Source organism: Amblyomma mixtum, chromosome 1, assembly GCF_055824585.1.
Source record: "Amblyomma mixtum isolate Tamu chromosome 1, ASM5582458v1, whole genome shotgun sequence".
In the NCBI taxonomy this organism is placed as follows: Eukaryota; Metazoa; Arthropoda; class Arachnida; order Ixodida; family Ixodidae; genus Amblyomma; species Amblyomma mixtum.
This window is the reverse complement of record NC_143012.1, coordinates 60,227,529-60,247,801: the sequence shown is the minus strand read 5'-3', so window position 1 is coordinate 60,247,801 and position 20,273 is coordinate 60,227,529. Positions and strand designations below refer to the sequence as shown.

Genomic DNA, 20,273 nt, shown 5'->3' with positions numbered 1-20,273 from the left:
AATGACAGAAGTTAGCTGAGTGACAGTGGAAAAGCCTTTTCGAAACCCGTGCTGATGGGAGGTAAGTACCTTGCTATCGTTTAGAAATGTAGTAATGTAGTTAGCTATGATATGCTCAGCAAGTTTGCAACATGTGGAAGTTATTGATATGGGACGATAATTAGCAATCAAGGCAGGATCACCCTTTTTCAGCACGGGCACAATCCGCGCTTTCCTCCAGTCGGAAGGAATGTTTCCTGTTTCAAATGATTTGCGGAAAATAACAACCAGGAACTCTGTGACGGCTTCTGCATAACGGCGCAAAAAAATATTTGGTATCCCGTCAGGTCCAGCGGACGCTTTAGGTTTGAGGTTAAGTAGCATGGAGAATACGCCAGATGAAGAAACAATGTCGGGGGTCGAGTTGGGAGACACGGTACTGGGTTGAACAAATAAACTATGATGGGAAAACACACTCTGAAAATACTTATTGAATGCCTCAGAGATTTGCGATTTATCAGCAAGCTGCACACCTTGACATGAAATGCGCGTAATTGCTTTTTTCTTTTTCGATAAAAATTTCCAGAACTTATCTGGTGAGTCACGAAGAAAATTTGGCAGGCTATGCTGAAAGTAATTTTGTTTAGCCTGGCGCAAAGCGCTTGTGAAGTTAGCCTGATTTATTTTAACTATATTTCGACAGGCACCCCCACGCTTCAGACGTTTCATTTTTCTTTTCAAATGTATTATTTCTCGCGTGATCCAAGGAGTTTTTTTACACGTTTTCTTTGTTCTATTAGGAATGTAGTTATCAATGCAGTACGCACAGATTTCTTTAAATTTATTCCAGAGTTCATCAACATTAGTTCCTCGAAACATGTCAAGGTGTAAGCTGAAGTAGTCTAACACACTTTCATCATTAGCTCTGGAGAAGTTTTTCACGGAAATAATTTTTGCAGGTTCACTGTCGACATATTGTTGAATGGGACAAGTAAAAACCACCATGCAGTGATCAGATAACCCAGTTTCAACTGAAACAGTAAAACGTTCTGTTTCTTGGCTGAGAAAGACGAGGTCGAGAATAGATGCAGCTTCACCGTGTATGCGCGTTGGGTGCTTAACTCCCTGTTGCAAATTATGAGTCAGCATAATATCACACATGTATGAAGCATTTATGTCATTGTTTGTACTAGGGAAGGGACTATTCCAGTCAATATTTGGGAGATTAAAATCACCGACAAGGTATATTTTATCACGGCGAAATTTAGACATGTGATCGGCCAGATCACATAAATATTGAGGTGGTGAATCAGGTGGACTGTATACAGCAAAAAGCACAAACGATCTACCCCCGTACGACAGTTTTAAAGTCACACTTTCATGGTTAGCTATTTGCTGCAACGAGTGTGCCTCTGTGTTTTGATTCACCAGGACCGCTACTCCCCCTCCACGTGTTGCTCTATCACGGCGAAAAACTTGATAAGAGCGGGGGAATGTTATGCTGGCAAATTGAGTACCATGAAGGCCAAATCGCAATCCATCCAAAGTCAGAACAGTACTCTTTGTACTCCTTGGAATTCTATGCCTGTCTCTTCATGGAGTCATGTTCTTTACATGTGGCATTGTTCGCAGTGCGAACGTTTTGAGTGTTACTGCTTGAGTGATTGCGGAAAAGGTGGAAATCTTTGCAAGTGAGCAGGGCACTCAAGCTGATCTGCTGGAATATTAGAGACATTGCTCAGCAGGTGGGAAAACTCTCAGAAAACTTTGAAGCAGCTCGTGAAAGGGCCCAAAAGTTCATGAGACGGAACAGCCTCTCTCTGCTGCGAATAGCTTCTGTATGACATTAGTTGCCAGGAGACTTCAAAGGAAAGCACATAAACCTGTGTCGTTCATCAACTATGCCATTGGGGCATATTGACAATTCTGACCTGACAAGTGAAGCGCCATGTGTTCAGAATTTGCACATTGTGTGTCTGTGTGTTAACATACAATAGTTAGCATGCATGCTTTGGTTGGATGTCTTCTTGGTAGTGAGAACCACAGTGGAGACATTGGGGATAACACCTGTAGCGCCACCTCACGTGCCAGCATGTAGAAGTAGATGAAGTTCCCTGCAAGAACACAATCCATATCAGCTAATGCCAACCCCGCTCTGCCTTCTATCATCCGACATATGTGTTGCCAACTCTGCGCCTACCCCTGTACCCAGACAACACACCTACATCCTAGGACGTTCTTGGGAAGTCCGCGGCAGGACTTTACGCACATCCCGCGGATGTCCCGAAAAAATCCTGAAAACATCCGAAGTGAAACGCCGAAAGAAGTCCTTCGGATGTCTGACGAGTACATTTTTAGGACCTTCGCAGGACTGCAATAGGACGTTGCTATTTTTATTTTTTCCTTCGCCAGGACCCAACATAACCTCGTGTCCTTTTCAAAAGTGTCGCTACTGGCCACGCATGACTGACCAAAATACCAGAAGCAGAAGCAGTGCCTCTTAGCCACAACAGAAACAGCTTCCGCTTCTGGCATTTCGGCCAACTGCATATGGCCGAGAGCGATGCTATAGTAAAAACGACACAAAGTTAGAACACAGGCCTGGATTATGCTGCACAGTGATTTAAAACACAAAGCTTTGGCTAAAATAGTTTTATTCAAATATATGGGGCATGCTGATGATCAGGCCGAATGCTGATTCACAGCTGAATTTTATTTTTTAATAACAGCACATGAAACAGAACAGCTCACATAAAGGAAGCACTAACACAGCTTTAACAGCTCCTTTCAGGCATTTCTCGTTATTGAGAGCAAGGTCATGGATGGTGTGCACATAGACCTTCCTTCGCAATGTGTGTAATAGGCTTACTTAATTTTGTTTATCTTGTCTGGTTAGTATGAGTCAAAATTATCACGTTTTCAAACTTGAAGCAGTAGTATTCCGATACAATAAAAAGCCAAGCCAACCCCAGATGCAGAGTTGCAAAATAGAGAGATGTAAAATAATTATACGGCTAAAACAGCAGGTATATACATATAAATCATGTAAGGTCTAAACAGGCTTCGGGATGATTATCTTGGTCAGAACAAAAAATATTAATTGCACTGCAAAGGGCATGACATTAAAACAAACAGTAGTGGCATACTGTAAGGCATAAATATTATATGACTGTCTTATAAATAATGAACGCAACAAAACACAAATATGCCACCCAGTGCCTCATTGGTCATATGGTGCCCGGCTGCTGACCCAAAAGACGCGGGGTTGATCCCAGCCATGGCAGTCCCATTTCGAAGGACGCGAAAAGTTAGGAGGCCCGAGTACTGTGCGATGTCAGTGCACGCTAGAGAACCCCAGGTGGTCGAAATTATCTGGAGCCCTCCACTATGGTATCCCTTATAGCCTAGGTCGCTTTGGGATGTAAAACGCCAAAAACCACATTAAAAACACAAATGCAACTTTTTTTTACTGAAACAACAATACAAGCATATGCAGCAGAGGTGAAAAAATCTCGATCACACTGCACGTAGCATAGCTAAAATGAGGCAAATTATGTGACTGCAATAAGGCATTGTCTTATTTAGAATAATCAATGTTTTTAAAACACAAATGACCCTTTCTTGCTATAACAGCAATACAACCCAACTACACAGATTAGAGATTAAAATAATAACAAACACTATCTGTCAGGATCAAATTTCAGCAATCATGCAACTAGAGATAAAAGCAGGTATATAGCTGTGCATAAGTAGTAGGTGGCCTTCAAGGCAATTAGCATGGTCAGAAGATAAACATTTCAGTCAAGCTGCATGTGGAATGACTAAAATAAGACAGGTTGTCTAACTGCTACAAGGTACAGGAACTATGCTTGTCTCACTCAAAACAATAAATATTATTAAATCACAAATGAGCCTTTTTTTGCTATAACAGCAATACATGCACACATATCAGAGGTTAAAATATTGACACAAGCACTACCATTCAGAATCACATTTTAGTAAACACAGGACTAGAAATAAAAAGCACGTGTAAGTGTGCATAAGGAGTAGATGGGCTTTAAGGCAACTAGCACGGCCAGAAGAAAAAAATCTAAAACACGCTGCATATGTATGATATTAACATTAACAAGTTATAAGACTGCTACAAGCCACAGGAACTATGGTTGTCTCTTACATAGACAATAAAAGTCATTAAAATCCACATATCCTCTTTTTTTTTGCTGGAACAGCAATACAAACGCACTATGGGGGTGAAAAATAACTAGTAGTAGCAGTCAGGAACAAATTTACACAAGCATAGTGGGACTAGAGACCAAAACAGGAAGTATAGCTCGATACAAGCAAATTTCAGATGGGCAGCAAAATGCCCAGCTTAGTGAGAAAAAAAAAAATTGTTCACGCACAAAGCATCGCATTTATATTCATACTGGTGAACAGCGCAAAAAGGCGGGACAACAACAAGACAAGCGCTTGTCTTGTCGTTGTCCCGCCTTTTTTGCGCTGTTCATCAGTATGAATGCATACCAACTCGCCCAGATCTCAGCTTTACTAATCGCATTTCTAGACACTTAAGTATACTACAACTGCTAGGTATAAAAAAAGTGACACGTTTTCAAGATATTGCTTGGCTTCTCATTCTAGGCAGTCTTCTTTTCGGTTCTGCTATAGTGTCATCGAAAAGAAGAGTCATGTATACATGTAAAGCAGAAATCCTGCCACCTGGGCCAATGCTGAAATAGGCTGCCTTGCTGGAAGGAAGACAAAAAAGACCCAATACATATAGACACTTCTTTCAGTTCACCTTTTTTTTTCAATCACTGACTGCATTCGAAAAAAAAAAAGAACTTGCAGCACAATATACAAATTGCAGCACCTTCACATGGTGTTGGGACCAACTGGTACTTACGGCAAGTAATTAATCCTTGCACAAGTAAATGTACATACTTCCAGGAGTAAAACCACCACAAACAGACGGCCAAGTAAAGAGAGGTACGTGAGGACTTAGCAGGCTATGAATACCGAAGTTAACTTAAAGATACATTTCATGATTCTACCTTACTACACAGGCTGATATGCAGAAGTTTTCACAGTATCTATTGAAATAATCTACTGAATTCTGTGCTCTCTCAAAATCAATCATCTCTCAGCACAGTGTCGCAGGAAAAATATCAACAGTTTCGAATGAAAAATCCTCGACCCAAGATGTTAATATCAACAAAAAAATGTAGCACACTAGCAACACACTCACCATTCAGTTTTGCTCAGGAGCACAGCTTTGTTCGCCAGTTCTCTTGCGCATTACCCGTTCAGTTGCATGCCGAAACCATGACATGGCTGCCTTTTCAATTTCTTTCAGCGTAGTTTGCTGTGCCTGAGTTGAGGTCTGCTGGTCGGTTAGGCAACCTATGTACAAATGAGAGGGTACATATTATGTATTTTTTATAGAAAAATATATCTCACCTCTAAAAATTTTTGTAGCCAAACTTTACTGCATTTCCTTAATTTTGAACCAGTAGGCAAAGGGCATGGGCTTGAGTAACAAAGGATGGCATATTTCTACACATCATATTACCAATTCCATTGCTGGACCATGCCTTCTGTGCAGGCAGTATGAAAACAATCCCAAATGCACACTATGAAAGCTGTAATTCTAGCTTGTTCTAACCTGTGGTAACATGGCACTGCGGCAATGAGCCAATGAACCAGATGACAACAAAAATCCATGTGGCTAGTTGTGAAGTGTGTGAATGTGCAGACTGAAAATAAACAATGTAGATATTGATTTTGTGATCTGATTTATATTCGAAGTCTTAAAGGGATACAGACACAGTGTTTTGGGGTGTGCTTTTAATGAGACGTAAAAGCCTATTAATCATGGAAATGAGCTTAAATATCTAATCCACAGTGTGAACAGTTAAACTGTTTTATATGACTACTTTTGGTTTCTATCAGGACAATGCCAGTGCTGGAGTCCATTATGGCATCATGTGATGGCATGGTTAGGACTTACCCCATGTCTTGCTAGTGACTCTGCCAACCAGTCCATATAGAGATGATCGATGTCAGCATTGGCTAACAGCTGCTCTGTCAATGATTTTTGGCATGTGGAATAAGTGAAATCAGAGAATTTGGGCTAGTAAAACCCTATGTGCCCACGACACAGATCGGATCACTTATTTGAGTTTAAAATTTTATATCTGTGCTCCTTCAAGGTTTGAAATAGCTTCCTCCAAATAATACTTACTGCACATGATTTTGCATATATTCAGCTCACAGAGCCTGTTCTTCCCTTGGCGCCATACCAGCTGTAGCTAGAAGCCAGTTCAGATGTTAGAATACTTCACAGAATGCGAGATGTCTTTTCTATTGCAGTGTCTCCACCTTGCACAGTCATGTGATTTCTCTGGAGCAAAACAGAATTAGGTTCGAAATCAGACCAAGAAAATAAAATCAGGATTTCTCAAGTTAACAGTGGGGAACTCTATTGCTATAGTCAGTTTTTATCATATTGAAGGCAGCTGGCATGCTGTTGTGAGGTATCCTTAGGTGGTACAATTAAACATGCATATGCCGTCCATTATGAGCCCTCCATATGACACAGGGGCAGATTTGGCCCTCACCAGCAAAAAATTCATATGTAAAAACATGCATTACCTCATTTTTTGGATGCAAAAGGCCCAAACAACACATATAGTTCGAATGAAATTGCAAGAGTTCTCTTCAATACTATATATATCTAGGCTACAAACCAATAAAAGAAAATCTGTACGCATGCAACAGTTATAAACAGAATACAAAATTAAAACAGCCCCGCCCCGGCTCAGTGGTTACTGCACTCGGCTGCTGTCCCGAAAGATGCGGGTTCGATCGACGCCGCGGCGGCCGAATTTCGTTGGAGGTGAAATTCTAGAGGCCCGTGTACTGTGCGATGTCAGTGCCCGTTAAAGAACCCCAGCTGGTCGAAATTTCCGGAGCCCTTCACTACGGCGTCCCTCAGAGCCTGAGTTGCTTTGGGACGTTCAACCCGAACAAACCAATAAACCAAATCAAAATTAAAACAGGAACTTTAGGCGCTTATTCAGTCGAATGTTGAAGGCACGGAACATGCGACGAGCTAGAATCTAGTTGCTCTTGCGGCTTTGCAGCAGCACACGGATCAGATTAATAAGGGTCGTATGCAACACCATCGCCAGCAGCCGACGCTATTAGCTCAATATCACAACGTGCCTCTCGGCGTGCACGCCTGTAAGCAGTACTCCTCAGCACCGTAGTCATTATGCTGTCACCAGATTAATATACTGGCCTCCAGTAAGCTTCTGCTCATGTTGAGCCAGCATCAGCCACTGAACTTTAATACCGCCGCTAAAATTACTTCAAAGCTAGAAATCACGCTACACGGCTCACACACCAGGCAAGGACTACCGACTGCCACTTACTTTCACTTGCCGCATGTGCCATCCGTGTTTCCCGCCGCTGGAACCTTGCTGAATACGTAAAAAAATACACTCGTTACGCAACCAACATGCTGTAGGAACGTCAATAATTACCTGAAATTTTGGTCCAAAAAATGGAAAACTGGCTAATACACGCCTCAACCCACCAAGCTAAGAAAATATAACTTGCATTGTTTCAGTATTGCGATGACGATGGTGGTGCCATTGAGCTAATGAGCAAAGAGCCTTTTTATGCAACATGCCCCTAAGACAAAAATAAAACTGTGATCCTAAATAAAACAAAAGATACTGCAAAAAAGGATGTGTGTTATTAATTTTTATGATAACTGTTCTAAGAGCACGAACAGGTGGCCAGTTGTTTTTGCTGTGGTGTCACTGTCGTCGTCAGTGGCTGTTATGCTCGGAAGGCTTGGAGGAGAAGATTGTGTAAGCACACCCTCGATAGCTATAACAAAACGGGAATTAGACTATTTGAGTAGCTAGAGTAATTAGGTCGCCCTTCCCTAATTTTGAAGTAATAAAGTTTAGGGTTTCTGTATTCAGCTAATGGCCCTTTTGGAATTGCTTGTTTTCGTTCTGCTTTTAACGGTTTTTTTGGCTCTTTCAAAAAATAAGTACTGGGTTGTGTATTACTTTGTGACATCTTGTGCTTATAGATCGCATGGATTATTGTTTACTTGTTCCAAACAGCTGTATCAAGTCCGCTAGCCAAAGACGTCGGAAAGGGACAGTGGAGCGTGCCACTCAAGCGCTCATGAGAATTGTATGGTCATCTGCATGATTCAGGTCCTCTGAATATAAACACTTCCTTATAACATCTGATCTGCGACTGTTTTCGGGATGATCCCACCGCGGCTTTTATACGGACGTCATGTCCATATAACGTTCGAGCCGCGGCTGTTTCCAGGATAATCCCAGTGCGGACTTCATACGGAAGTCCCAGGGACGTCCTGTTAGGGTTGTGGGACGTGCATACATTTTTGGGACGTCCTACGGATGTTTGGTGTTGTCTGGGATAACGACTGCCTTACTTCTCAGAACAGCGGTATCCACTGGCCAACCTCTACATTTCACTCAAGCGCGACTGCCTGAACTTTGATTTTGATTTTTCCTGATTAGCCATCGGACTACGACCTGAACGCGGACTTACTGTACATATGTGGAAATAGTTAGTACTTAGTGTCCCCATCACTCTAATTAACCCCACTCCCAAGTTGTTTAATCTCTTGAGCTTTATTTTTTATCGACCAAAGGTCTAGGAGGGGGCCCTGTAATGCCACCTCACGTGCCACCATGTAGAAGACGATGAAGTGAGAGGCTTCCAGTGAACGTCCATGGCTGCCTCGCAGAGCTGACGCGTAGTTGAGCTCACCGCCGCTTTCTTCACCTAGCATCATGGGGCTTCCTCAATAAATGTGGACCACTCTTCCACACACCATTCGTTATGGGCGTTAGCTGTAATTGTCTGCTGTGATGCGTCCAGTGGAGAGTTGGATGTAGCCCGGGAGCTGGTTGAGCTGTTGACTGGTGCATGCATGTCCAGTGAGTTTTCTTGCTTTGAAATTAAGCGAACGCAGGGCAGTAGAAGCAGGCCAAAGCCTAGAGTCATCTGTTCATGAGTTCTCAGGAGTCTGTGCTCTCTCTCCTCTGCTATTGCCGTCTTAGATGCATTTTGAGACTTTTTTTCCACCAGGTGCCTTAGTAGCTGCTACGTTTGGTGGAAACATTTGCACAAGGTCACACATGTGGTGAGGCAGTGATACCCTTTGAAGCGTAGTCTTCATGTACGAAAACTGATTAGGGCAGGGAGCACGACGAAAGTGCACTGGCAAAGCTGACCTCTTAGAAAGCAAGACATGGCGCATCATTTCTGCTTGAACACTCAAAGTTAAGTACAGATGTACGATATTTGTATACTTTTGGATTTAGTTTTGACAGAAATATTTCAACTTTCTGGTGTAGGCGAAAGACTTTATCCTCCATGGAGGCAAAGAAGCAGCAGTGGCTGTATACCACAAGCACAGTGCAATAGCTGAGTTTCTGCACTTGGAATTTAAACAGAGAGGACTGCTTTCTTTACGTCAATCCAGGTCACCCAGGGCTACCCTCTGAGGCTCCGCCACCACCACATGGCATTGCACCACCTGGGGCTGCCCAGGCGCAGCTCCAGAGGGCGCTGCACGACATGATGGGGGCGGGGCTTCAGATGGGACCTGCCCCCCGTTGCTTTGCTCCGCCCACGGCGTTCATGGCACCACCACCCCTGCGTCCGCCCCCGTTTCCGGTGCCAATGAACAGACGCTTCCCCACCCTGACGTCCAGGCCCTGATGTTCCAGATGCAGCAGGAGCAGCAGCCGGGACAGGCACCACAGGCTATGGCCATTGGGTGAGTGTGGAAGCAGCTCTAAAGCCTACCTGGGGGGTGCAGTTAGCACACCCTCTTTTTCATTTGCCCTCCCCTCTTCCCACTTTGGACATGCTCCGTGGCTAGAGATAATTATCATTTCTACTCTCGGGATACAGAGTGCATTAAAGAGGGGAATGGCAATTTACAGCAATATAGACGATAAAAAAAAGGTAAGGGGGCCAAGTACTGATCCTTGAGGAACCCCAGAACCAAGTAGTGGTATAGTAGAGGAGTCATTGTCATTAATGCTGACAAATTCAACACGAGAAGAAAGAAATGCACCGATCCAGCTAAGAACTGCAGGGTCAGTGTTCAGCACACTTAGTTTATGCAATAGCAGTGAGTAATTAACTTTATAAAATGCTTTAGAAAAGTTACGAAATCTGCAATCAGATGAAAAAGCGGAGTCCAAATCGAAGTGCAAGCCGTAAGTAAAGGAAATTAGTTGAATGTTACAAGAGAAAAACTTTTGGAAGCCGTCCTCTGTTGGAAGAAATTGTTATCCCCCAGAAAATTAACAAGATGTGTAAATATATACACCATTATTTTGCATGCTATTGATCTCAAAAATATGGGTCAGTGGTTAGATGGATTCTGATTATCTTCAGCTTTATGTACTGGTATGACCACAGCAGTCTTCAGTAGTACACCATGATGATACGATTGTGAGGATATGTATTTCATGGTGATAGAACTATACTCTTTAGCATTCCGTGTAAATTTGCCATTTATACCATCAATTTTGCTAGATGATACTAGCTTCAAATCAATAATTGGTATGATGCCTCGCAAGTTGAACATAGTGGGATCTATCGCAAAATGACCGCACAGTTGAAGATCGGGACGTTGGATAAGGTTGGATGAAGAAGGAAACGACTAATCGAAAGTATCATTTAGTACACTAGCACAGAGGTAGTCGGGAACAGGCTCATTGGTGGATGCAACAATGACACTTTATTGGTGTTGCCTGGTTTTATTATGTTCCAGAAGGCTTTTGGATTGACCTTCAGAATGTTCAGGAGGGTTACTTTAAAGAAGGTGGATTTAGTAGACATCAGTGTTTGTTAATATGCTGAAGCAGCTGTCTTGTATGCTGTCCAATGGGGAATGTGCCAGTCCGTATGTGCTGCTCCCTGACCCCATCGCTCAGCCTTGAGGGGGGGGGGGGCTTGAACTATATAGCTCCTGCCGCAGTCAGCGCCTATGCTCAATGCACTTCACTTGTGAACTTCCATGGATACTTAGCGCAATAGGAGGGATGCTGGGATCGATGTTTACTTGTTCAAAGTGACAGAGCTAACTAGGAGTTACAGTGAGGATCTCTTTTATTGCATAAGCAATACTGTGCCATCGCGTAGCTTCCAGCGGTGGCGAGGTAAAACAGATGGAGTGCCGTTGCCATAGCAACCGTTTCAGCCGCGCTGCAGCAGACGGCAGGACCGTCGCTGCGCCGCCGCCGCTGCCACGCGCTGTTCTCGACACGTGTCGGAATGTGGAGAGAGGAAGCGGGAGGGAAACGGGGAATAAATACGCGCGTTCACCTCGGGCAAAACAGTTGCTGGTTGCTTATGCAACTTGCCCGGTTTAACCAGAGCTAAACCTCAGCTAATTTTATTTATTTTTTTACGATCGAATTCATCAAACTTTTGGGTAGCACCTATACTCTGTTTCATACATTGCTGGCAACGCTGCAGAGGTTGCAGAAGTAGTGCATCCGGGAAACCATATTACTCCGCCGCGTATCATTCGTTCCTTTCGAAACTCCGGTCACTGTTTGGACGAAAATAAAGAGCGGTATAAAACGATATGGTAGCATTGAAAATCACGGTCGAAGCTGTCAGGCGCCCAGTGCGGGGGCTCTCTGGCCATAGTTTTCACCGAGTGGGAACTACTTTTTGGGCGCGCACCTAGCCTGCGCGAACAGTCGCGCTAGCTTTGGCAGCGTTGCCTGCTATGTATGAACCGGAGTATGGTAGTAGCAGTAGTGGTTTATTAAAATAATAATTAAAAGGACGGAAAAGATTTTTTGCTATCCTTGGCATCTGCTGCCGCTACTGGAAACACCTGAGCTGGGGCAGCGGAAATAGAAGGATAGCAGGCAGGCTGGAGAAACAAAATGAAAGAGGTGAGGAGACAGCGAGAAAGGATAGGGAAAGAGAGATGCTATGTACAAGTATTCTATTTACATTGGGTAGCTCCTAGTACCCCACATTTGTGGTGCAGGCAACAAACCTGGTGTCTTGCCCTTTCAAGTAGACACGGTCCCTTCTGGATTGGTTCACCCTCGGGCAAAGCTTTTCAAGCTTAGTCGGAGTAGAAAAAGCAACCCCGATGCCGCACTCTCCTGGGACCTTTGGGGCAGTGAAAAGCGCAGTGCCAGTAAAGAACCACCTCATGCCTCTTCTTCACATGGTCCGCACTGCCAGCTGTTTCCATTGCCTGTCTTGAACTCTTTTATAAGACTCTGTCTGACCATTGTCGTGGTTTCTATTGGATAGACTGCTCTCTGTAGGCTTGCCACTTGTTCTTGCCAGCTCTGTTGGATCTTTTGTGGCTGGGACTTCTCTGATGTTGACATACCTCGGCACCAATAGAGGTGGCTCAATCACACTCACACTCACGGTCACTCGCACTCACATCCACTCATTCACACTCACACTCATGTCCACTCAAACTCGCAACCACTCACTCACATTCCCACTCATGACCACTCGCACTCACAACCACTCACTCGCATTCACACTCATGACCACTCGCACTCACAACCACTCACTCGCATTCACACTCATGAGTACTCGCACTCACAACCACTCACTCACACTTGCACTCATGTCCAATCACACTCACAACCACTCACTCACACCCGCACTCATGTCCACTCACACTCACAACCACTCACTCACACTCGCACTCATGACCACTCGCACTCATAACCACTCACTCGCACTCATGACCACTCGCACTCACAACCACTCACTCACACTCACAAACACTCACACTCATGTCCGCTCACCCTCATTCACGTTCACTCACTCTTTCTTTGTTTGCTAACAACGGAGGGGATGAGAGATTTACTGCCGCAGCCGACTGCCCTCGTGGTTCCCCTAGCATAGCCTGAGTCGCAAAGATCTGGTGCTGAGCGGCCCAGGCTTTGTCGGGCTATTTGGCCAATTTTCACAGCTGCACTGCTCGATGGAAGAGGTCACTGATCACGCATATTCCATGCACTGAATGGTATGCACGTGCGCTCCCGGGCTTGCTGCTGAGACGATCAGTGCCTGTTCAGCGTCAGCGAAGATGCTTAGAGAAGTTCTTGAATGGTGTCCATAGGAGTGCGCAGTGTTCTCCATGAAAATGAGCCATGTTTCAGAGCAGTGCCCCCCACCCCCACCCCCAACCTTCCCTCACCTAGGCCCTTACGGCCAGAACGGAGCGCAAAGGTGAGGAATGATTATAGAACATTTATTTCCATGAGATGTAATTTCAAAATATACAAGACATTATTCAGCAGTAGTTTTTATTTTAATCTGTAACATCGGCAGACGAATATAGGGTATAGAGAGGATAATCCGCTGGTTTCTTCACACTCAAAATGTGAACGAAGGGAGGGGAAAGGCTCAGGGTGCTTGCCAGTGTTTCCACAAGAGGTCTTGTCTTCATCCTGATGAGGACCGCCTTCTTGTTGAAACCTCCGCAAGCACACTGAGGCCTTCCCTCCCTTGTTCAACACGCGAGTACCGGCAGAGGAAGGCAGTCGCTGAAGCATCAATGTAACATCCCGCTTCCAGAGTAATTTCCATTCACTCTAAACCCCAGCAAATGTGACAGATTTGTTTTTTGTCTCTGTCACAGCAAAAAAGAACCTGAAAAGCTTGCCTCAAAATGACCCGACCAGTAAACAGTTCTTGAACGCAACGTCATGGGTCTTCGACCACTAAAAAACCTGATTGGCCATAGCACTGCACTGTAGTCCGACAGAGTAGTTGTATGGGGCAGACTTGGCGATTAGGGGGCTTAGACGATTGAGAGGGGGGAGGGGGGCGCACCTCCCTCCCTTGTGCGTGCGCCTACGACGGTGTCTAAGTAAAAATAATGAATTTGATTTGTCTTGACAATAGTATTGGATGGTGTTCAATTTCCAATACTTGGTCTTGCTTGACAATGACGTTCTGTGACTCTGCATGAACACATTGGAGTCAAATGGCAACTATGAATACTTTTCGCAGCATGGAAAAGGGAGCGTGTTTTTCAAACGATCGAGTGATTTCCTCATGGAAAGGAAAATGGCTGGAATGGGCCGCAAGAAGAGGATTTCTCCGCGTAATAATGATACTAAGGGGAGTTGTCATTAGCAATTCATTTACAAAACCTACTAAGCTACTATGTGTGACCGATCTGTGGACATCTCTGCAGTACAGAACGTTTTCTGCATTGCACATAATCCCTGTCTGAAGGAGGTTTTACAAACCAGCACAATGTTTTTGAGGCTAGTGCATACGGAGACCACGTGAGCATCCGTGTGGCGATAGAGGCGCTAACATTTCACCTGATTATTCTTCAACGTCTTTCGCGGAAGAATGCGTATGCAGGTAACTTGTGAGCCATTTTGTAGTGCGCGCCCTTCTGAAGCGAAAGGACTTTACTGGGAAAAAGCGCTGTCCAGAAGTTCTCAGAGCAAATCGTAGTATACGGTTCAGAGGATACCTCATGCTGTCCAGATATCAGTGTGGGTAGGATTTCAGAAATCGATGCGTGCAAACAGAAGCTAATCCATTTACTTCACTGAAAACATGAAAATTAAACAAAATCGCATTTCACAAGCTCATTTCAATTTCACTCCCCCAGTGACAAAGCTTAGGCGCCAAGTAGGTCAGGCTTTTGCGTGGATCCGGCCCAATCAACAAATTACGGCCAGAGCAGAGCTCTGCAATGCAGACACCTGGGCACACACAAAAAAAAACCTGAGAGTCCACTGCACCACTTGAGATCCCATCTTACGGTAGTTATTGCTAAGAAGCGGACAGGCGTTGTTTCAGCAGTAAGCATCGTAACTCTTGTGTATATGAGGTCGAGCCGTGCGGGGAGCGTGGCAAGATACACCTGTGTATATTTTCAGGACTGGCAATGCGAAATTCGATAAAGGATCCTACAAAACTTGTAGCGGCTCATTGCATTGCATCCGCGAAGGGTATGCGCCCGTGCCAATGGTGAACTACAAATGCAACGAAAGATTGCCGTTCCAGTGCCAGTGGAATCCTCTGCTTCGGTTGTCCAAAGACACGAGCATGATGCCTTATGCTGCCTCGAGCGCCCTCAGTAGTCAATATTGGCGTCCCTCAGCTGTCAACAACATGAAAATAGCTAAGCGGGTATCGCCGTCGCGAAACATATGCGACCGACTTCGCTGTCGCGTCCACCCACCACTCCACTCACTGCCACTCACGTCCACTCACAACCACTCATGTCCACTCACAACCACTCATTGTCATTCACGTCCACTGACAACCACTCATTGCTACTCACGTCCACTCAAAACCACCCATTGCCGCTCACAACCACTCCCTGCCACTCAAATCTACTCATCAAACATGTGCACTCACCACTCACCTCTACTTACGCTCACATCCACTCACTCACACTCATGGCCACCCATGCTGAAATCCACTCACTCGCACTCACACTCATGACCACTGGCACTCATATCCACTCACTCGCACTAACAATCACGTCTACTCAAACTCACAACCACTCACTCGCACTCACACTCGTGACCACCCTCACTCACATCCACTCACTCGCACTCAAACTCACGTCAACTCACACTCACGACCACTCACTCACACTCACACTCACAGACGTGAGTGTGAGTGAGGCGATATGAGTGCACTCATGAGTGAGTGTGCCGACCTATGGTTATATACAAGCTAGCAATGCAGATGGTGAAAATGAGAATGGAAGAATGGGCAGAGCGTGAGGAGATCTTGGGAGAATTGCAGAACGGTTTCGGAAAGGACAGACGTACGGTTGGAGGACAATCTATTTTTCATAACGCAGTGTATAGAGATAGCTGAGGCAAGTCGGAGGCCTCTATGGATGGTATTTTTAGACATTAAGGGGGCATATGACAATGTGAATCAGGAAAAACTTTGGGACCAATTGAATAGATATGGTGCCGATAGAAATCTGGTTGACTTTCTACAACGTGTATATTCAGACAATGAGGTGGTAGTAACATGGGAGGGAGAAACTACAAAACCAGCTAAAATTGAAAGAGGGCTAAGACAGGGCTGCCCACTATCACCCCTACTTTTTTTGGTATACGTGAGTCCAATGGAAAAGAGGTTGGATGAGAGTAGGGTCGGAGTTGACGTGAGTTATATGCATGAAGGTCAGCAGACAAGCGAGATAGGCTGCAGGAACTGATTAAGATCTGTGGTGAGGAGGGCAACAAGCTAGGACTCTAATTCAGTAGAGAGAAGTCAGGGATAATGGTATATAATGATGAGAGGGGAAACCCACTAGAAATACAGGGCACTATGATAGGCCATGTGAGAACATATAAGTTGCCAGATGGCTAAGTGAAGGGAAAAAATATCTGGAAGTGCATCAGAGGATTCTAAAGGATAGAGCAAAAAGGAATTAAGTAGGGGTGTGCGAATATCAAATTTTCGAATACGAATACTTGATTCCGAATATCGAATCGAATATCGAATAATGAAGGACAGATGCATTTAACCACTACAAAACATTTATTTGAGCACCTATGAACATCACAATTCAACTATCGATGATTAAATGAACACAAAAGGTGTGTGTGGCTGCACAAAAAGTATCAAAGTCTCGAACATTATTCTTAGAAGAGTGGAAATATCAGAGAGGATGGCTAGTACACAGCATTGATTAAGGCTAGCTTGCCATCAGCACAAAAGCGCGTTGCTGGGATGAACATAAAAGGTTGTCGTGAAGGAAAACCAGCTGCTCCACATGGTCAGGTAGAAGTAGTTCCCTTCTAGCTGAAACGACTCCTCCAGCCACAGAAAATGCCCTCTGACTTGGCACTTCGTGCACAGCTCTGATTATACCAGCTTCGCAGGTATGGCCACAAAAAAGCTCACCAGCGCAGTTAGCTACGGCATGGCCCTTGGAAAAATTCAAAGGTTGGTTGGTTGGTTTATGGGGTTTAACGTCCCAAAGCGACTAAGGCTATGAGAGACGCCGTAGTGGAGGGAATTTTCCTTCATCCATGCGCATTGCTCTGGGCGCCGCCATGTTGTTACGTCTCTGTCGATAGGGCTTGCGGACCGAAATGAACGCCGGTGCTCACAATGAATATTCGGCTAGATACGAATATTCGCGGTGGGTCGAATATTCTAAACAACACGAATACTTGGATTTCGAATCGAATACGAATACTAAAAATATAATATTCGAAATATATTAGAAAATTTCAAATATTCGCACACCCCTAGAATTAAGACATTAGAGTCATTATTTTTTTTACCTACACTGGTTACACTAGTGTAGCAAGTGTATTATAAAATTATGATACAGTGGCTACACTAGTGTAACCAGTGTAGGTAAAAAGAATGGCCCTAACAAGCATTAACACAAAATGGACAAATAGAACCCGAAAGCTAAGAACGAAGTATTTATGGGTGAGGGACGGGACACAACAAAGTAGCGTGAAAGCGGAGGTAAAGGACACAAAAAGAAAGATGTCGAAAGAAAGAATGCAAGAAAAATCGGTGCTAGGTATATGTAGGACACGAAAACGGGACATAAAAAAAAGAGCGGTTATTTGATAATTCGTGGGGCAGTTGATTGCTTTTTGAAACTAGGACAGGGACTCTCAGAACAAAAACGCATAGGTCCAAACTTGAAGAAGCGGATATTTTGTGCTCTGGTTGTAAAACGGAGACCATTGAGCACTTGGTTCTGAGGTGCGCAAGGACAGCAACAGACATAGGGATAGCGCTGGGATTTGCTGGGGAGGACGGGTGAGTGGATGGGAAAGGCGTGACATTGACGAAGGGGAGGTTGGAAGATTGGTGGAGGAAATCAAGGGAGGGGTAAATTTGTAGGGGAAAAAGATATACAAACTAGACATTGTAAGAGTGAAATTGAAAGAAAGGGAAAAGAAAAATTTAACAATAGGGGAAGTATAGGCTAGGTGACGCAAGCTGCCGCCCGTGGTAAAGGCATTATCATCCATCCATTCATTCGACTAAGCTGTGCCTACGGGACCAAATATGAAGGCCACCAGCTGCTGTCATGGCAAGTAAACTCGGAACGTTCGCAAATTTGTGCGTCACAAAGACATCTTTTTTTGTGTTTGCAATGCTGGTCTGGATGCATGTCAAGCCGCAGCATGTCATATAGAAATCGTGTTTTGTCTTCGCGCATGCATGGCGGTTTTCCGACTCGTTGGCGCTTTTGCCGGTCGGAGCAAAGCCAAAGCTTTGAAATGTTTAGCCAGAGATGCAAATCGTTTTGCCGCAGTCAAAGCTGCTCAGGTAACCAGAGTTAAAGCAGTTAACTTTGGTGCAAGTTGAAGTACTTTGCCATTCGAAGTGGGTAATTCATCGCGTGCACCCGTGTGCAAGTAAACGCAACAAGTGCTAAGGTGCCGATTTGCACTGGCTAGCCACTAAAAATTGAATGGATGTATTCTTATGTGACAGTCTTGCTGACACAGTCGTGAGAGAGCTTTCCGTAGCTGCTTTCAGCTATAGCGGCTGTGACTACAGTCGATGTGCCATTTACTTTGTTCCGAGGTTCATGCGGTCCATTCTGCCTTTAATCGCTGAGTGAGTGCAATTCTCCGATTGTCGTGGTGTGTTTGCTTTCTCGAGGACTATTGTAGCCATAAAATGTATGGTTCATAAGCGCCTAGACGCCCGAGAAACTGTGACACCGTGCGTGAAGCGCTGCTGTCTATTCTGGGGCCCGATGTAGGTGATGCAGGTGGCTGTACTTGTAGCCAACTGATCGCGCCGACAAGTTTAAAAAAAAAAAAGCATATCAGTTTTAATTTTTTTTTTGTGGCAAAGAAACCACTGCAGTCTGCTGTTATAGAATCATTCAAGAATTAACATTTAAGCGTTTTAATAGTCTGCACCAAGCAAGGACAAACTCTTTACACTCTTCCATCGCATTATCTTCCCTTTGACATGTCCTCGTGGCATTCATGTCACTATTTTTAAATGCACGTAGCTTAACAATGCTGATTGTGGCTGTGGGACACTATTATCATTTGGGCTGCTCTCGTGTGTTCCATCTCACAGGTGTCATAATTGATGAAAAGATGAGGACTGCGAATTGCCAGGAGAATCTTCCAAGGGGAACCGCTGCCAACGTCAGGAGACCCATAGGTGGATGCTCGTATCCTGTAAAACCATGTATCCTTTGATCTGAATTTGTTGACCGTAGTCCAATGTATTCAGGGCAAACCCTGAAACTGGAATGTATTCCAGTTAGAGAGTAATTACTTATTAATATGCACCAGAATGCACCCATATGGCTGCTTCAGAAAGTTAGATTCAAGCTATTCCATTATTTTGCAAGTGCCCTGCCTTACTCGTTTGGGGGGAATGTGCCTTTCTGCAGCTTTCTTTCAGTCATTGTTGCATTGTTTATGCATGTATTTCTTTATGGCATCACATTGCTGCTTGCAACTTTCTGGGGAAAACGTATGTAAATGAGAAATAGCAAAAGCTGCAGTGCTCTAGGCGGGCGTCTGCAGAACTTTTTGCAGGGGAGGGCACCCAATGGCCAGGGATGGGGAAGGCGGTAGATTAGCACCAAAAAGGCACTATGTTAGGTCTAAACCACCCACATGAAACAAAAATTAGAAACAGCAAATTAGTGCTAGGCTTGGAGAATATGCATTGGATTTTATTAATGGACGAAGAATTAATCTTAAAGGTGCAGTGAAGAGGAATCTAAACTCGTCTTTTTGCCACGCGAAATCGATCTACACGTTCCGAGCATTCTTAGAAACTTTGAATGACTGCCCTGTGTGGCCGCTTTCCCTAATTAAATTGAATTAATGTCTAGCTCCTGCCTTTATGCTTTGAATTCTCCTCGTATGATGGGCAGAGTCGGGCAACGCGTGGAGTGCCTTTCACCCAGTCCCGTGGCAGCTTGCCACTCTGCCATCGGCGGAGTAATACGTCGTAATCCGTAGAAGCACATAGTCCGCGCGTATTTTTATTTCTGTGGGCTTATTTTGTGGCTATATTATCTGCGAATGTAACTATTTATTCACGGTAACCTAAAAAACAAAATAAAGGGAAAGCAAAGCCTCCACGGAGCAGGCTGAAAGGCAGTCCACGCGTTGGTCGACTCCGCCTACCGTACGGGGAGAATCAAAGAAATAAAGGCGGGAGCCGGACGGCAAATTGATTTAATTAGGGAAATTGGCCACACAGGG

At 44.5% G+C, this 20,273-nt stretch overlaps 1 protein-coding gene across 4 annotated transcripts in view; it reads left to right on the top strand.

The window, feature by feature from the left end:
* Window positions 1-20,207, top strand: part of LOC149366408 (uncharacterized) — a 29,597-nt gene extending 9,390 nt beyond the window's left edge. For all 4 annotated transcript variants that reach the window (XM_089550646.1, XM_089550638.1, XM_089550634.1 and 1 more), the window contains 2 exons: window positions 9,524-9,820; window positions 19,126-20,207. In XM_089550646.1, coding sequence (XP_089406772.1) covers window positions 9,524-9,622 — 99 coding nt within the window. In that variant the 3' untranslated portion in view covers window positions 9,623-9,820; window positions 19,126-20,207. The remainder of the gene's footprint in view (window positions 1-9,523; window positions 9,821-19,125) is intronic.
* Window positions 20,208-20,273: the final 66 nt, after the last annotated feature.